This window comes from Diadema antillarum, unplaced genomic scaffold, assembly GCF_040938485.1.
Source record: "Diadema antillarum isolate AM-2024a unplaced genomic scaffold, OU_Dant_1.0 scf00000097, whole genome shotgun sequence".
Taxonomy (NCBI): Eukaryota; Metazoa; Echinodermata; class Echinoidea; order Diadematoida; family Diadematidae; genus Diadema; species Diadema antillarum.
This window is the reverse complement of record NW_027270986.1, coordinates 2,365,254-2,384,044: the sequence shown is the minus strand read 5'-3', so window position 1 is coordinate 2,384,044 and position 18,791 is coordinate 2,365,254. Positions and strand designations below refer to the sequence as shown.

The following is an 18,791-nucleotide window of genomic DNA, read 5'->3' as shown; positions in this document are numbered from 1 at the left end:
AACTCATTCCGATAATACCGCATACATAATCAATAGTTTCATGAACATTGACTAATTATGAAGATCAGTAGCATTCGCCAGGTTGTACATTCAAACATTTTGTTGATTGGAATGACTAAGATTTCTTTTTTAACCCATCAACAATAGCTTATCAGAATGTCATTTTGTAATGAGCGATTTCCATCACTGAATTGCATGATTCAACGCCCTCCACCTCCGGGAGAGTTAACTGCGTCTCCGACTGAATATTAAACTATAGATCTATAATCGAAATGGATCTATATCTACATACAGATCTGTTTATTTCACCATTCCTTGGTCTACATAGGTCCATAAGATAGCGCCGAAACAGAGTATCATGTATGGATATGCTCCATGTTATCATTTTAAGGAATCATACGAGGTGAATTATAAAGAGAGTTTAACAGCTCTCCGTGAGCAATTTACATTGCCGTTATCATTCCGGAATATGATATAAAACCAGAGAAATACTATACCGTTATGCAACCCGTAACATTGTATTATGAGAGAAAATGGATATGAGAATGTTGCTCTTTTTTAGCGTCAGTTACAAAAGTCATTTCAACAGAGCAATTTGATACGAGATGAAAGACTCGATTTCAACAGGACTGCACTGGGTGTTGCAATCCTGCCGAATAAACCTTTAAAGGGATGGCACACTTTCGGTTGAGATGGGGCTTCAACGTTTTTTGATGATTATTTTTTAGATAATGCGAAACCTCTTATGAAATATGAAAGAGCATACAATTCTAAGACGAATTCAAAGTTTATTCGATGACCATTGGGTTTGAAATGGCCGAGATATCTTATTTCAGTGAATGCTTTCGCTGTGTTTTCCATCAATATCCATATACATAAAATAGTGTCAAGAGGCAAATAATAGGAAGATCATGTTTCAACACGTGCTCGCTTCCAACTGGGATTTAAAACGTGCACTCAACCGTGTTTGTTTTAGTTTTTTCGGCCTAAGTTTATCGTTTGCATGCATGACGATATATACATACATTGTAACATACTGCTCTAGAAATGCTTGAAAGATATATATATATATATATATATATATATATATATATATATATATATATATACTAGTACCCTGTATACCATTTTTTTTAATCTCTTCTTCACAGCTATAGATATTTAATTTCTTTTATTCTATATTGTATTCCGTCAAATCTTGACTTTGGGGACAACATCATAAGTATAAATTTCTTTCTTTTAAGTTTCCAGACTCGTATAAATCGGAGCCAACACCGGCAGTTTAAACCAGAGAAACAGCAATAAAAAGAAAAAGAAACTGTTTATGATGCTCTTATAAAGATGATACTTTGGAAACTCAGACACGATTAAACAAAAGCGTGTCGGTCTCCTATATGTGGTTGTTTTGTCAGCATTCGCGTCTTTGGAACGGACCGTCGCTGACTCATCAGCCGTGTTTTCGTGAAACTTTCCTCAAGCATATGACGCGACTCTATCCCCTCACATTGTCAACACGGGTCTTTTCCCGGACACCGTCCATTATCATTCGCACGGTCCACACCAGGTGCTAGACGTTTTGATGTGCCTTCATCACCATCGAATGCTCTCAAGCCAAACTTTGGCAATTCGACAGAACGCAGTCTAGATATTATGATGCCGTGTCCCGAACAACTTCCGGTTCACCCACGCGGTTTGCCTGGCTTCCGGATAAAACGGATTTTTCTAGACATTTTTCACCTCAGAATGGGTTCTTTCGGCTAAAAATCAACAAAGCGAGAGAAAACAAATAAAAGTATTTTTTTTTTGTATACCACGAATTTGTGAATGAGTGAGGTAAAAAGGAAAATAGATCACAGAAAATTAGAGCGTATTTATACACCAATTCTGTTTGAGTACTGTTTTTTAATCGTAATTTCCACCCCCCCCCCTCCCCTCCAGTTATGGCCGCCATAGGTTACAGTGCTCTGAAGTCAAATACAACTATGGAGGCACAGGATATACATAACTTTGCTCGATATATCTTATTAAATCATGAATATTTTGTGTATAGGCCTATGTTATAATATCTTTGTCATTACAACTGTGTCGTCATACAAGAAGGACTCCTCGATGTATAATGTGCCATAAATTTTGTATCTTGACAGTTTTTCGCATACAATGTACCGTCCATCCGTGAACAAACAGTTGAAGAAGCACACCCTCAGGACCTAAAATACGAAGACACAAATTGTAACGTTACTCAGTATACGTCTTTCCTATATACATTCATGATCTCAATTAACTGAAAACCATACCATGTACGTTCAAGGTATACTGCATATACCATTGGGCGCAGTGATTAAAAAAAAATGTTCGAGGCATCACTAAACCTGGGTTTTTATTTCATCTGCAAATGGTAAATAATGCCTTTAAATTGTGCACGTGACCACAGCGTATAAGTTCACAAAGACAACCTTGCTCTCCATATTATAATCAGCTACACGACAAACATAATGACACTAATAAAAGGAAACATGGAGGCTGGCGTGAATGTTCTTGGTGTAAATGATGACAAGAAAAAGAAAAAGGAACTTCCTCTGATACAGCCTGATCAACCCATCAATCTGTTCATCTGTACTTTCCACTCAGATTGTGAACTCTCGTTGCTAAGCACCTGTGAGGCCAAACAAAATATGGGTGACATATTTTGTAGATCGTGTGCCAAACAGGCCGCAAATCCACCGTGATCTTCCCTAGTCTTGGTCAAGCTTCTGATTTCAAATGTGAGCTTAAAAGACAAAACAAAAACAAAACAAAGACAGTGTCAAAAATTACCGTACTGCACACTCTTTTCCTCTTATACATAGATAGTATTGTATTTCTGAGCGTTTTCCTGAATATAATCCTTTCTCACCACGTGGACGCAAGATGAAATAGTATTGTGACGCACTCACAGCTGGGGAGCAGCGTGAAATGTGACTCAAGCCAAGGGCATTTCCAATGATGTACCCTGTTAAACACCCCCGATGATCGCATCGTTCGATTACGATCTGCGAAAGGGGAGGATGATGACGTGGAACACGGTCGTCTGACGTCAAACCTGACAACGAAGACCGAAGAACTGGCTGAGATACGAAACAGGCGAACAAATTTTTGGACCGGAAAATAGGAAGATATGTAAAATTATTTTCTTTGTTCTGCAAACCAGCTTGGTCACAGCTGCAATCGTCTGCAAAGCGAAACCAGACCCCCGTTCACGGAGTGCTGGAATTAAATACAACAACAACAACAACAACAACAACAACAACAACAACAACAACAACAACAACAACAACAAAAGCAACAACAACGACAACAACAACAACACACCAACACAGACTCTTTTCACTCCCCGTTCCATTCAAATGTCTGCTTTGTCCCGCTAATCCTATGGAGCGAGGATTTAAGTTAAATCTACCTTGAAGGGCTTATAGAAAACTGTCTCAGATTCTTGGCTAATGTACGATACATGTATACAGGAGAAGATTTTTTCGGCCTATCTGCTGCCCGTCATGTAACTTATTTAAAGCCAGGAGTTTCAGGAGCTTTCGACAGTACAGAACATGAGGTAATTCAAACTGAAGGTCCGTATCGGCTTCCCCCTCCCCCCCCCCCTTACAAATCCTCATAAACAACAGAGTTATCCGCCCCCTCCCCCCCAAAAAAAAAACAAAACAAAAAAAACACACACACACACCAAAAAAAAAACCCACAAAAAAAACACAAAAAAAACCACCCCAACAATCAACCCCGAAAGCATAGATACATCACAAAACATTTTTTGACCTACAAATAAAACAAAATATTTTACTATGGGTGCAGTCACCCTCGCCTGCGTCGACTTTGCATACATCGAAAAACTGGCAAAGTCAAAGAAAAAAAATTGACCACCTCCTATAAATATACAAACACTAATTCTAAGGCGAAAGTCACCCATACTTTCACATTTCTAGCATAATAAAAGAGTGCTTGACCTACTTCTTTCAGAAAGCAAGGGGAATTATATCACCAATAAGTATGATAATATTATGTCAATACATGGTAACAATTCAAATAAATGTGTACTTTTCATCAAAAAATGAGCTATCGATCTTTATGCTTTCTTAATAATCATTGTTTTCCATGCATGACGTCACAAGCTGTTGTAGTCGTCTCATCCAGCGATGGCTGCATCGAAACTTAAAAAAAAAAATGAATACCTTTTGAACGGATTGTCCGATTTTCGTCTAACTTTCAATGATGGATTCTACACTATTGTAGAAACAACTACTTCTACTAATATTGCTGCATTCACTCAATGCACATCCAACATTGTATTTGGATTTTATGTCCTTCAGGGGACCGCTTCATGAAACTTTTTGTCAGTGATTTACACTGACAACTGTTAAAAGCTACTGAAATCCGTGCGTCTGATTGGCTGATAGCAAATTTGTCGGTGAAAACCTCCGACGAACTCAATGATGAAACGCCCCCCCTGAAGACTTTGTCTCGCATATATGAGTGTATATCATAATATGCCAATGCCAGTCTACCCGCTTCACGTTCATTTGCACGATTTTGTATGCTCATATCTGTGTACATAATAATGTCAATTAATTCGTCTAAAGCCAGTCATCCATGAAAATTTGTCAGTATACTGTCTACTATACGCTCTTATTTTCACGTACAGATATTTTCGCTAATGAGGAGGTCAAAGACATTTTCGCGAGATGTTATTTTTGCGAATTAACGCCGACGCTAACCTAAAAATGTGCTATTTACCCTAGCGCAATGAGATATTTTCGCGTGTTGTTAAATTCGCGTTCACCTCCCTGGTTCAACTGAGATTCGCGAAATTCGCAAAATGTAAACCCTTGCGAAAATAACAGCTTATACCGTACGTCATGTACATGTATCCTTGGAATGAGGTTCGTGTTGGTTCAAATGTATACGCATAATATTATAGCAAAACAGGCAGGGTTATTATTTTGTGAAAGGAGTGAGAACATACATGATGTGTGTGTGAGAGAGAGAGAGAGAGAGAGAGAGAGAGAGAAAAAAAAAAGAAGAAGATAGAAGCAGAGATTCCACCCACAAGTATCTCGTAAACGGAAGATTCGCCCGCCTCGACTGAACTGATCGCATGAGCATGCGCACAATATATTGTGTCTGCGTACAGCGCACTTCATGAGCGCGAAGCGCAACGTTCCCTAACTTGCGGCCGGGATCAAGGGCCTTGGAAGCTCTATAGGATTACGTTAATGTTCTCTAGTTGTATCTTAGCCTTATTGTCGTATATAACATACACTGAAAACCTAAATCTTATGAAGGAGACACAGCTATATCTAGGACGGGAAAAAATCAACCTAACGTGGGAGAGTGGGAGATTTTAAAGGTATGGTATAGTATTGGTTAAAGTGAGGATACAGCTTTGAACTTTTTACAAGATACTCAGAAACCACTTTATTAAATGTTAAAGAGCATACAATTATAAAAGGAATTCAAATTATATTTGATGAAAATATTGGTTTCGAAACAACTGAGATATATAACCAAAAAACAGAGTAAAACAAAGAGATCCTAATAAAAGGTAGGTCCTGCCTTTTCATTAGAGTCGCTTTGTTGGATATCACAGCTCTTTCAAAACCATGTATTTTATCAAACAAACTTTGAATTTATCTGAGAATTATATGCTGTTTCATATTTCATAAGAGGTTTCTCATTACCTCCAAAAATCATCATCAAAAACGTTGGAAACCTGATGTCCCATCTCAACCAAAACTGTACCATCCCTTCAAGAAAATGGACTCAAGGCGGAAGAGTTGGGATCTCTGGAGAGGGTCACGAAAAAGGGGTACAGCTGTATATACTTGAACATGTACTGTTTTTACTGTATACATTCATACATTTTCTTATAAATCTCACATTGGTTCTAGTACTGTGTGTGCATGGGTACCACTGAACCAACTCCTTTTCACTGGACTTGAGCAAATCAAATAGAAATCATGAGAAAAAATATAAAAATGGTGACTTTCCGGTTGTTTTGTTTGTTAGTTTTTTTTTTTTTCGTTTTACAGCTAAACAACTCATGTCGAGCCTGGTGACCCGTGTATTAAAGGTCTTGTGTACCTTTGGGAGCAGTGATTTTAAAATGTTCAAGATATCACTTTAGATTCATATGCGTAGGTCAGTTGTGTCACAAAACATCCTACCATACAAAATTTTTGCAATGAAGCCTAAAATGTAAGGAGATATGATTTTTCTCACTGAACCATAACTGTAGACGGTTTAGTATGGCAACATTTTTATTACACTGTATAACTATTGTTCGCATTTTGTGTACAGTGTATTTAACATTGTTTAACATCGATTATACTGGTTCAAATTTTTACATTGGTTGTTTCTATCCCTAACTCACATTTTAGAGCTACACTGTATTTTGAAGCACTAGTGCTGGGTTTTTGTTTTCCTCTGCAAATGGTAAATTATGCCTTTCAGTCTATGGGGATTTCAGATTTCAGTATGGAATGGGTTAAATGTTTGCAAAATGTTTTGCAATGTTTGTGTAAGTACTTGGCAGCTGTGACAAAGTCTTCAGGGAGATTACAAACCATCTTTAACGCAAAGGTAAAGGCACCACTATGGGGCAAAAAACAAACAAAACAAAAACCTCATACACAGCTATAAATACTGAGACCATGGGTCTTAATTCATAAAACCTATTAGTTACGATAGCAACACTTGCTAGAATTTGGCAGCAACTTCCCGTGGCAACAGCCAATCACAAAGGAGGATTCTTGTCATCGCCATGACACTTGTCATTGCAGCAGAGTTGCTATCGAAGCAGCTTTTCATGAAACGGGACCCAGTCCAGTGGGGCCTTGTCAGAAGAAACCAACTACAGTAGAACCTCGATATAAAGAGATCTGATACAAAATGTATAACAAAATACCCGATACATTTTGTATAACAAACTAACTTCTCTAGTCCCAATAAATCTACAAGGTGTATTCCATTTGCTTTGTATTGTTTACTGACTACAATGTATTGGTACAGTATAAAAAAAAATCTGATATAAAGAACAAATTGTCTTGGTCCCAAGGATCTCATTATACTGAGTTTCCACTGTATCCACACCATCATTAAACAAGTTTCGTGTATCCATGTTTGGAATTCAGAATCACTAGCTCGTACCGTTATTCCCATCAGCCCAACATAGGAGCCACAATTAAAATTCCCTGCCATTTCTCTCTCACCGTGTAGCATCAACATCTGGCTCCAAACCATCACTCTTCCAGGCATACAGTGTAAAGCAAACATCCTTGATACCAGCAGGTGATACCAATAGAAAATATGATGCAATTCAAGAAGCATGTATGAAAGGGATCTCTCTTTTCTTTTATTCAAAATCCGTATTCCCACAAAGATTAAAGCTTTCTTGACACAACATCATGTGGAGCGTTAAGCCTGTCAGTTCAACTCTTCTGAAATGCCAGTGACCTTGTGTACAAACAGATTGCAAAAAGCAGTGACAGGCTTGAACCAAGCCCATTGTGACAGGATGCACGCCAGCTAGTCTCTTTTCAATACTTGTGGAAATTTGTATTAAAAGGCAGGAATGTGCTCAGTTGCAGTACATGTATTTAACCATAATGGCTCAAAGCTACAGCTTACGTATGTTTGAGGCAAGTTATGTGTTTCTGTCCCACCTTACATCTGCCATTGGCATTTTGTGCAGTTAAGCTGCCAATAACCACGTCAGATCAAACACTCATGATCATGGTTCATATGAATGCTTATCTCAATATAAACTTAACATTATAATAACCCCACTGAGGCGCAAAATGCCAACTTCTATAAATATCTGTCCCCTCCCTTACCCTGTTAGAGATTAAGATAATAACAAGTCATGGAGAAATTCATCACAAAGACATGCAACTGGTAACAACTTTCTAAAGTAAAGATTGAATATAATACCCCGATTGCATGGTAGGGTGAGAACCATTATCTGCTTACTTGCCTACAGAGTGTTTGCAGAAACAATTTTTGAAGCACCCCCCATAAAATGATTTACAAGTTTTAGTGTTCTTGTGCCAATCTGGTGAATCGAAAATCTAATTTACCTTTTAGAATCTACTCAATATGCACACTTCTCCATTGAGTTTAATATCAGTTGACGAAATAAAGTAAGAGCAAAACCAAGAAATATTACCAAAGGGAGAAAAACTATACCGCTATTATTGCTACATTATACGTTCAAAATGCCCTTGGTAATATTTCTTGGTTTAAATCTCATATTTCACAGTGAAGTTTAACACAATAGACAAATATCTATTACACGATTTAATCTGAGATCAAGTGACGTGTATTGTACACAGATACGACCAGCCAACAGCGAAGTCGGTAAATCACATGAACATTTCTGAGAACTGGTTGATGTAGTACAGGGTGTGCAATTTACACAGGTCCAGGAAGATACACTGTAGCTGTGTACAATACCCATCAGATAGTCTCTGATTCAATCAAAATCTAATTAAATCAACAAAGAATCTTTCTAATCTATTCTTCTAGTAAGAGAGAGAGAGAGGCCCTATCAATGCTTTTTGGACTTGGTCGAAAGAGCCTCGTATTTTGACTTGCTGCGGAACCAGAGCAGGAATGGGATACCAATGGGTGGAATCGTCATGATGGCGAAAGCGGCCCAATCCATCTGTAGAGGAAGGGAGTAGAAAAGAAATGCAAAGTTCAAGTAAGTCGATCTTTATGGGACTGACAAGAACCCATCAACTTGGGCGATATTTGACTTCTGAATGTATAGAGGAATAACACACATACAGCTACGAATGTATTTTCAGACTTTATCATTACCTTCGCCAAGGAAGGAGGTTGTTTCCATCGGCATTTGTTTGTTTGTTTGCAAAATAATTCAAAAAGTTGGGAACAGATTTTGAATGAAACTTACAAGAAATGTTGATAATAACACAAGGAACAGATGATTAAATTTTGGTAATGATCCGGGAATTCTTATTGATTTTTGAACAATTTTTCATCTTTCGCAGATAGAGGCAATGAACTTGGAAGTTCAAGCTGTGCGTATAGGAGGTTTGCATGCGTACTCCTAAGGACGTGCTCTGCTCGGGCAAGGCACTGCATAGCTGGAAGCTGAAGACATACACAAAAGGCTTCTATATTGGGAAATTGGGAGATTTTCAGCATGCGTGTACGGGTGGAAATAAGCTGCTTGGCGGAAGTCTAGCGATCTGCGCTCTCAGAGTGCTTTTCTAGTTTTCATTGACTTACTTAATTATATGACACATATATGCCGTTGACTGATGCGGAGTTGACTGTATAATTAAAATACTACACGAGAGAAAGACAGACTTGGGTAGACATCCTCCATATGTGGACATCCAAAAGCAATGAGGGCAGTGAATAGTAAACTTTACTTTATGACAACTTGCGTTTCCACTGAAATGTCACTGAACATGATCTAAAGGGGACTTACAGCCTGTAAATTATTCTGGAAACCAGCCCTCAACATCAGGGAAAATTTTCATTTCATGTCATCTTCATTCTTAATAACACAATCATGAAGCGTAAAGTTGGCACGTCTAAACAAATATTTCAGTCAGTTATCTCATGCAGTGCAATCGTTAATATACACTAGCTTGTTGGGTATTTCCTAGCTTTACAGGGAGTTTCAAAGAAAATATTGATTATTATGAATATGGAGGAAAACAGAAATGAAAAGAATGAAAAAATGTGATCACTACTATGGGTAAATCAATATTGGCATATCAGATGAATGTGGTTTCAGTCTTATGTTTTTGCACGTGGCACCTTAAAATTAAGGTTTACATCCAGATAATCATTTTTCAATTTAAAAATGAGCATCTTCAACTTTAAATCAACTCCAACTTACATAATGTGGTGAGAATCTCCTGTCATAATCTTTAACAGCTACGACACCGGCCTTTCCTGGAGAACTAGTGTATGCAGTCTGAAAAGAGCAAACATTGTATGTAAATATTGTTACTCTTCTGCAGATAGTATGAACATATAGACAGTATCACATGGGCAACAGTATGTAAGGGGGGGGGGGAAGAGGCAGGAAACCCTGAGGGGTACTAACTTTTCCATCATGGTAGAAATATTAGACAACAATTGATGCAAAATGCAGTCAACACATTTGTGACGGCAAACTACTACAGTGGAAACTCGATATAACGAGATGGTCGGGACCGAGTCATTTTCCTCGTTATAGCCGATATCTCGTTATATCAGTAGGCATAAAAGAAGGCATAAAATAATGACATTAATTTGCACATGTGGGACTACCCATCATATTTCAATCAATACTGAAAACTTGATATTGTGTGTGAGGGAATTACTCACCTTTATGGGTAAGAAGCATGTTTTTGCCAAGGAAATCCAATATCAAGAATGTGTTTCTTATTAATTGTAGATGTTTGAATTTGTAAATTTATATAGCTTACGATTGTATCAAGATCGTCTGTGGATTGGTATGTGGTTATCGTATGGGTGTGTGTTGTGTGGAAAGCTTGAATATGGTCTGCACAATGCATGTGTGTGTATGTGACACATTCTGTACGATGTACATTATGACTGCGTGTGTGTGAAGACGGGGAATTCCCTAAGTAGAAGGCCAATCACAGCATCAGATTGCCTCACACCTGCTAAACGTCATGATGATGTCATGTATACATATGGCCGTCCCACCACATTTTCTGCATGTATCATTGTGCATGCACACACTACACTTCACACGTACAACATGCAGTGCTAGCTGGAGTGCATTGAAGAAAATGATTATGTGTGTACAAGACAGTTTTTGGCGCATCAAGCTTTACAATCTCGGAAGATGATAGCACAGGCGAAGTAAAGCTTTACCGAAGGCATTTTGCTTTACCTCGCTATAGCAGGTTTGATTTACTATGTTTTTCTTTGTTTGGAAGTCACAAAATTTATCTCGTTATAGCAGTTATTTCGTTATAGCCGATCTCGCTATAAGAGTAGCATTTTACATAGACTTGTGTGGAAGGAAATTTGGGACCGAGAAAATTTCCTCGTTATAACCGATATCTCGTTATAGCAGTGTTCGTTATACCGAGTTTCCCCTGTAGTATCTGACCAATGTGAGGCTGAGGAATTCTGACACGTTCGCAGATGTCAATTTTGAGACAAGAAGTGATTTGGACAGCAAACTGGGCACACACACACACAAAACGAGACTGAGGTTCACGGCATCCCTTTACTTATTTTTGCACTTTCCGCAAAAGGAAATGTAATGTCTTTTCCATGTGGTACAGTGAGTGTATAAGGTTCAAAGTGAGCATTTCTTTTACCAAGCCAGATGTACAAAACTTATGTGAAAAAGAAATACAATTTTAACAAGAGGCATCACAAATTCCATTTATTAATGCTGCTGATATTGTACATCTTAGCATATCATTCCATTTGAAAGTATGAAGTATCATATCACATAAAGAGTAACAGTTATTTGTAAACAAAAGTATATATAGTGAAATACAGATAGAGAATGAGGAAAAGAGAAATGGAGAGAGAAAAAAAAAATTAGCAGTCCATATCAGAGATCATACAATCGGCTGAGAACCAGAAGGACTTTATCGCAATTTTGGGGGAAATTAGTTATTGGTATCATGTTTTAGAGCTCAATCTCCTCTACATTGTGGTGTAAATTTTAAATCATTTCAATTTTCAGTAAAGTGAGCAAAATAAATTTCAGTAAAGTGAGCAAAAATTGAAACCACAAGGGTGCTATTTTAGCCTATGTTTAGAACAGTGCTTATAAATCTACCCACTTTTGATTTTATAAAGTTTTCATTTCATGAAGACTAATTGTTTCATTTTTAGGATGGAGTCAAGAGGGGTCTGAGCTTTCGATCCTAGCAGAATCTTTGTCAGAGGCAAAATGACAAACAGGCAAGGAAAGCAATCACATATAAGGATTTCACAAAATAAATGGTCAAGGGAGGGCTAGGGACACAGAACAAAGAAAACAAAAAGGGTAGGAGGCCATGGGCAAGGAGTCCCAACAGGTAAAGGGAGGGGGATTAGAGCAGGAGGGTGGACAGACAAAAGGCAGAGGAGGGGTCAGTGATGATCCCAAGGACCATGGGGACAACCTTTGAAGGATAAGGATGAATAAGGAGGCAACATCAAACAAGATAAGGAACAACAGAGGGATAAAGAAAGGAAAATCTGAGTGAAATAGCAACAGCACTGGGGGCGGCGGCTGAGCAAGCAGCGAGCCCTGAAAAGGTGTACCAAGAGAAGGCAACAAAATGGAAGTGAGAGTCAACCAACAAATGCAAGTTATCAACCATATCAAAGCATATACACAATAATAATAATAATAATAATAGTAATAATAATAATAATAATAATAATAATAATAATAATAATAATAATAATAATAATAATTTAGAGCTGTGATCACGTGTCCGCCATTTAAGTGTGATTTTAGTACTTCTCACGTGTAAAAAGTGTACTAAAATCACACTTAAATGGCGGACACGTGATCACAGCTCTAAACACCTGGGCGGTAGCAGTTTTGAGATACACAGGAGGAGTGGTCGAATGGACGAAGGCGGAACTGGCTGGTATGGATCGGAAGACAAGAAAGATGCTCTCGATCTACAAAACCCACCAAATGAGTGCTGATGTCGACAGGTTGTACCTGCCAAGGAAAGAAGGAGGCCGAGGGCTCGTGAGTGCGTCAGATTGCGTTGAAATGGAGCAAATCAGCCTCAACAATTACATAAACAGCAGTGAGGAAAAACTCCTTCGAGCCGTTCTGGTTGAAAGTGGAAATAATGTAAACGCCATTGATCCACTTACTTTCAAAAGCCAGAAACGAACAGAAAGATCCGCAAAGTGGAGAGAAAAGCAGCTGCACGGGCAGTTTTGCAGAGAGACGGAGAACATCAGCAGTAATGACACATGGTTATGGCTGAAGAAAGGAGAACTGAAGAAGGAGACAGAAGGACTGATCATCGCTGCCCAAGAGCAAGCACTGTCAACAAATGCTCTGAAAGCCAAGATACAGAAGAGAGAAGTGGATGCCGCATGCAGGATATGCCGAGAAAGAGACGAGACAGTGCAACATATCGTATGTGGCTGTAGTAAACTGGCGCAAAAAGAGTACAAAAGACGACATGACAAACTGGCACAAGTCGTTCACTGGGAGCTTTGCAGAAAACATGAAATACCATGTGAGAGCAAATGGTATATGCACGAACCAGAGAAAGTTTCTGAAAATGATCAAGTTAAAATCCTGTGGGATTTCGATGTTCAAACTGACAATGTCATCCAGCACAGGCGTCCGGATATCATCGTCGTAGAAAGGGCTCGACAGATGTGCACAATCGTTGATGTCGCGGTACCGGGAGACAGCAGAGTAGCCGAGAAGGAGAAGGAAAAGATAGAGAAGTACCAAGACCTTGCCAGAGAGCTTCGCCGCCTGTGGAATATGAGAACGAAGGTGATCCCTATTGTCGTTGGAGCACTCGGAACAATGCCAAAGCAGCTGCGACGGCACTTGGACGATGTTGGTGTGCCAGATCGAGTGCAAACGCTCCAAAAAGCAGCATTGCTGGGGACGGCACGAATCCTGAGAAAAGTACTGGAAGTCTAAGGTTCCAGGATGGAACTTGACGTGATATTAATCTCCAAGAGATATCTTGTGAAGATAGAGATACCAATAATAATAATAACAATAATGATATTGACAATACATTAATGATATTGATATTACATTCAAGATCTTAGAACATAATAGCGCCTTCTGGTTCACAGCTGGCACTATGTAACACATTGATAGGAACCTACCCTGGCTTCAGCTCCCTCAGATGGAATGTAGGTCACAACACCGTAGGTCATGTTGTAAAATCCTGTCTTGGTGGGCTTGAGGATGACGGCGTGGGTCACATTGCTGGCCGGAGTGATGCGGTCCCACTGAACCTTCAGCTGACCACTGACCACTGTGAATTCATTCTCATTGAAAGACTCATCGTTCAAGATGACCTGGGATGCAGCACTAATCAAAATGAATAAAACAGCATAACATTAATTAAATGGCAGCTTGTTCACAATATTCACCTCTTTTCCTTCTAATAGTACATGTATTTCCTTCTTTCTGTACCTAAATTCAAAATGTAAACAGAGGAAGGCTTATTACTGACTACATGGACTACTACATATTGTGAGTATAATCAGAGTGCTACATTAACTTTTTTTTTCTACCACTTGCCTGATCGGACAAGCAGATTTTCAAACTGTTCCAAAACTCTTGCCCCAACATGAATGTTACTTGCCTGAAAAAGACAGTCCAAAAATATAAGAAATGATACAGAAACCACTTGTGAGTCAGGTTAATACAACAAAATCATGTGAATAAACAGCACACATTGATTTGTATGCTTAAAAACATTGGAGTAGCAAATTTGGTACAATTGAGTGTTGGTGTTGCATTGCCTTGGGGCTTCTTCATGTAAGTGTTGGAAAGTTGCAGAATTGAAATGAAGGTGTATTGCACCAGTTAACTCTCATTATCTTTTGGGCTTCTGTATGGTTTACTTTATGGATTTGTATGGGAGAAAAAGTGGGAAAAAAAGTGGCTCTGAAACTTGTTGCTTGTCCAGTGTGGGCAATTCTATAGGGATGAAAACACTTTTCCTCTTGATATTTAAATAGCATTCGTAAAACTTTTACCCACAAGAAATACAAAGTGTAGATACATCACAGGTAACAATAATCTACATGTTGGCTGAAAGTAGTGAAATGTCTTGTGTTTGACTGCGTTTAAAACTGGGAAGGAACATTCAGGTAAAGTTTTTACAGCATGTCCTGCTGTGGGGGACATTTTATCATGCAAGCACTCACCTGCTACCAACATTGTAGATGGTGTACAGCACTGTCATGTCCCTTCCCTCCACCAGCCACTGATTCAGAATAGTCTTCGACGCCAGGAGTCTGGCACCTGGCTCTTGGGCGCCCGCGAGCGCCACAAGGCAGGCTAATCCTATCAGTAGTGCAACCTTCATCTGCAAAGATGATACAAGTTGATCTGCTTAATGATCAGCTGAAGCAAACCATGTTTCCTCCATGTGATGTTAATATTGGCAGACACAATCTAGACATTTGAATACATGTAGATCTACATGTAGTATTACAGTAAATTCCCAAGAAATAACAAGGCTCCATGACAAGTATGTATGCCTGCGCAAAAATCAACTCGCAACATGGGACCAGCAATTCAAAGAATGACAAACTGGACAAAAGGACATGGAATTCAACCCCTTAAAATGCTACAAAATGTACGGTCTACTACGTAATAGTAATATTTGTATAGAACCCGTCTAGCCGTCTAGCAAAAAAAAAAAAAAAAAAAAAAGCTGCTTTATTCATGAGCATTTAGACTCCTGATGTTAATATCAGGTAAAATGTAAAATAACAAGTTATGAAATAGAAATTATTATGGATGAAGTAAAAATAAAATTATCAAAGGCTATATCACACTGCACTGAATTGTATTGCCTTGGCTAACTGTGACCAGCCTGAAGCTTGGCATTCCTCACTTTTTTCTTCTTCTTCCATGTCTGCCATTAAATATTTGATTATGGTATAATGTGTTTCAAGTGCAGGCAGGCTTCTCCTTCATCATGCTTGACTTGACCGAAAGATCGGTCTGTATCTTGGCAGGGTCATGGGATATGTTACAGGGAGACTCCGTCTGGCTTCAGAGAATGCGGAGGAGGGCAGTAAAAATGTTTTAGAAAATGATAAAAAAATCCTCCGGACAGACAATTTTTTTTTTTTTTTAGCTTCAATATTCATGCCTGCCGCCGCGGGGAAAATTATGCGCCGCACCGACTGTTTTTGTGTGGGAAGGTAGGTGGCTTTTAATTTTTTATGGCTATATCCTCTACAAGTATACATGATAACTGTATCATTCTTGCTACAGTAAACTATAGCAGACTTGAAATTTCCTTTAGACTTTGATATGACAATACACACGTACACACATGTCTACCTCCACGAGTCCGAAAACGCGCAGCATGCTGCACGATGAGCAACTGCTGGTACATCATACACAAATTCAAACACATGGGACTACTGCTACACATATGTTCAACATTTCTCTCAAGTAAAGCAGCTTCCTACGAATTTATGAGAAGCAAAGTGAGGCTAAAAGATATAAATCCTATATAATACCTTAAACATGTACTATTATTTAACTATCCCTCATTATTAAAGAGTACAAGGGGTATAATGAACCAAACGCTAAGGACACGTACCTCTACGCATGTATTGTTCCGATCAGAAAAGACTGCCACTCGGGCGTTTTCTGATTGGTTTAATTTTGGCCTGGCTGAATTTAGCGCTCTGTAATCCCGAGACGGACGCAATATCTACCACCAGAGTACCAAGAAGGTTGCACCTGCACAACTCAAGGCAAGAAAGAGAAATAAAAACGGCGAATGAGAGCGAATATTACATTTCGAATGTTTATTGTTTTGATAATGCCCCTAAGACTCATGTTTAAAGCTGCTATCCAGTAGATTTTGTGTATACTAGTACTTTCTTATTTTTCATTGTTAATAGTGGTACGTATAAAGTTTGGAGCAGGCCTACAAAATGAATATGAAAAATAATGAATGAATAATAATTCATTCAAAGTTTTGCTTACTTTCTAAATAAAACACTGTAGCAGATTACACGATTCCTATAGGCACTCCACTTTCTAACCAACTGTAGGGCCTACCGTGTGGATCATCACTCCATATTAAAGGCATTGTACATGGAGTACATTTTTGATTGAGCCTCGACCTAACTTCAAGTTTTTAACATTTTCAGGTGAGATATTGATAACCTGTCATGAAATATGAAAGAGCATGCAATTCCAAGAGGGATTAATGTTTATTTGATGAAAATTGGTTTTGAATTGGCTGAGATATCAACCCCCAATAAAAGGTGGGACCCACCATTTATTAGGACCACTTTGTTTTACTTTGCTTTTTGATGTCTCAGCAATAAACACGAAACCAATTTTCATCTAATAAACTTTAACTTCCTCTTAGAATGGTATGTTATTTATTATTTCATAAGTAGTTTCTTGGTATCTCGCAAATAGTTAAGAGCCCAATCCTCATCTACACCAATACCATCCCTTTAAAGTTAGCTTAAAGTTGACTATAGTCTCGGATAAATGATCTCTAGAGGTTTCATGCAGAATCTGTCCTGAAATGAGGGAAAACAAAAATTATGTGACTCTAATATCCATGTCTGATCCTGCTTTCACATGTGATGCATGATATATTAAAAAAATCATATTCACATACTCGTATCAATTGGCACCGCACCTGTCTCCAGAGTTGAGTAGCCTAAGTGATGGCCCTCTACACATTGTCCCACCCCCTTTTTTAATCAAACCAATGACTGAATATACATAATTAAAGTATAGTCTTTCCATCAAATCACTGTTGGTGCACTCCGCGCGGTTCGTATTGGAGTTTGGATAAATGCATCATAGGGATGTGTTTTAAGAATGTTCAAAAAGGGTTACGAGGTAATGAAACAATAATTACATGTAAACTTAAAAATCCATCCTGTGTAGCTTTCTTAGTGTGTCAATATCAACCGGGGTGTAGTTGTCGATTTTCTATATGTGTGCATTATATATATATATATATATATATATATATATATATATATATATATATTTATATACAGATATATATTTATACAGAGAGGATCCACGAATTAAAAGAGTGGCGCCTTTACAAAATTAAAGGAGGGTGAATGCACCCCACCCCCATTTTTTCTTTTTATTTCTTTTACTCAAAATAGGGGGAGCACCGGGTGCGCCCCCGTCCTGAATCCGCCACTGATATATAATTCTTCGTCAGTGTCCTGCTCTTATGCAAGATCTTCTTATAAACAGTATTTTTTTTTTTGTAAATTTCAAGTTTGAAATTTCACGAGAAATGAGCATATCACCATTGGAATTTAGGTGTCAAATTAATCATTGTTTCCATTGACGAACACTAAACTACAAAACAGTTTGCCTTATTTAGTAATGTTATCAGATCAAAATGTGTGCACTTTTTGTTCGTGGCAAACAAATCAGTCAGTGATCAGTGGACCTCCAGAGTCACAGTTTTCGTTAAGAAAGGATGTTGTAGGCCTAAATAAACCCTTTTGAACTGGGGCATGTATTTGTATATCATATTCATGTTCATTATTTTACTGGAAAGCAAATTTAATTGAGACGGCATGACAGTCTCTACGGGTACACTAGGGCCTTCAGTGGTCGGCTGCGAGTTAAACACCTAGTTATATGCCCTATATCCGCAACAACTTAATTGCAATTGTTGACTGCAACTTTTAACATTCAACATCAACTTAATTCCTGCATCTAATTCTTTTCCTCATTGACAAGAGTTATGTCCATGTTTCTAGGGTTAGATCTTTGGTAGGCCATTAATTATTTCCTTTAAAAGGAATCTTACATTTTTGTACTGCATAGAAGTACATCATGTATACAGGCATTAATAAATTGACACCTATCATGAACATTAATTCATACGAAGACAAAGTGTATATAGTTATTAAAGGGTTCCATACTGTATATAGTTCAGAGTGATTGGACCCGTGAACTATATAGTTCAGGTCACGAGTCAACATTTTTGGTCAGATAACGAGGAACCTCTTATGACGTGTGCAAGAGCATGTAATTCCAAGAGGAATTC

General features: G+C 38.3%; 1 protein-coding gene across 1 annotated transcript; it reads right to left on the bottom strand.

The window, feature by feature from the left end:
- Window positions 1–7,387: 7,387 nt before the first annotated feature.
- On the bottom strand, window positions 7,388–16,355 carry LOC139718571 (translocon-associated protein subunit beta-like). The gene is made up of 5 exons (XM_071630037.1): window positions 16,338–16,355; window positions 14,923–15,083; window positions 13,870–14,077; window positions 9,920–9,997; window positions 7,388–8,707 (listed from the first exon to the last, which is right to left on the bottom strand). Exons 2-5 carry the CDS (start codon window positions 15,081–15,083, stop codon window positions 8,591–8,593), a joined length of 564 nt encoding a protein of 187 aa, XP_071486138.1. The 5' UTR covers window positions 16,338–16,355; the 3' UTR covers window positions 7,388–8,590.
- Window positions 16,356–18,791: the final 2,436 nt, after the last annotated feature.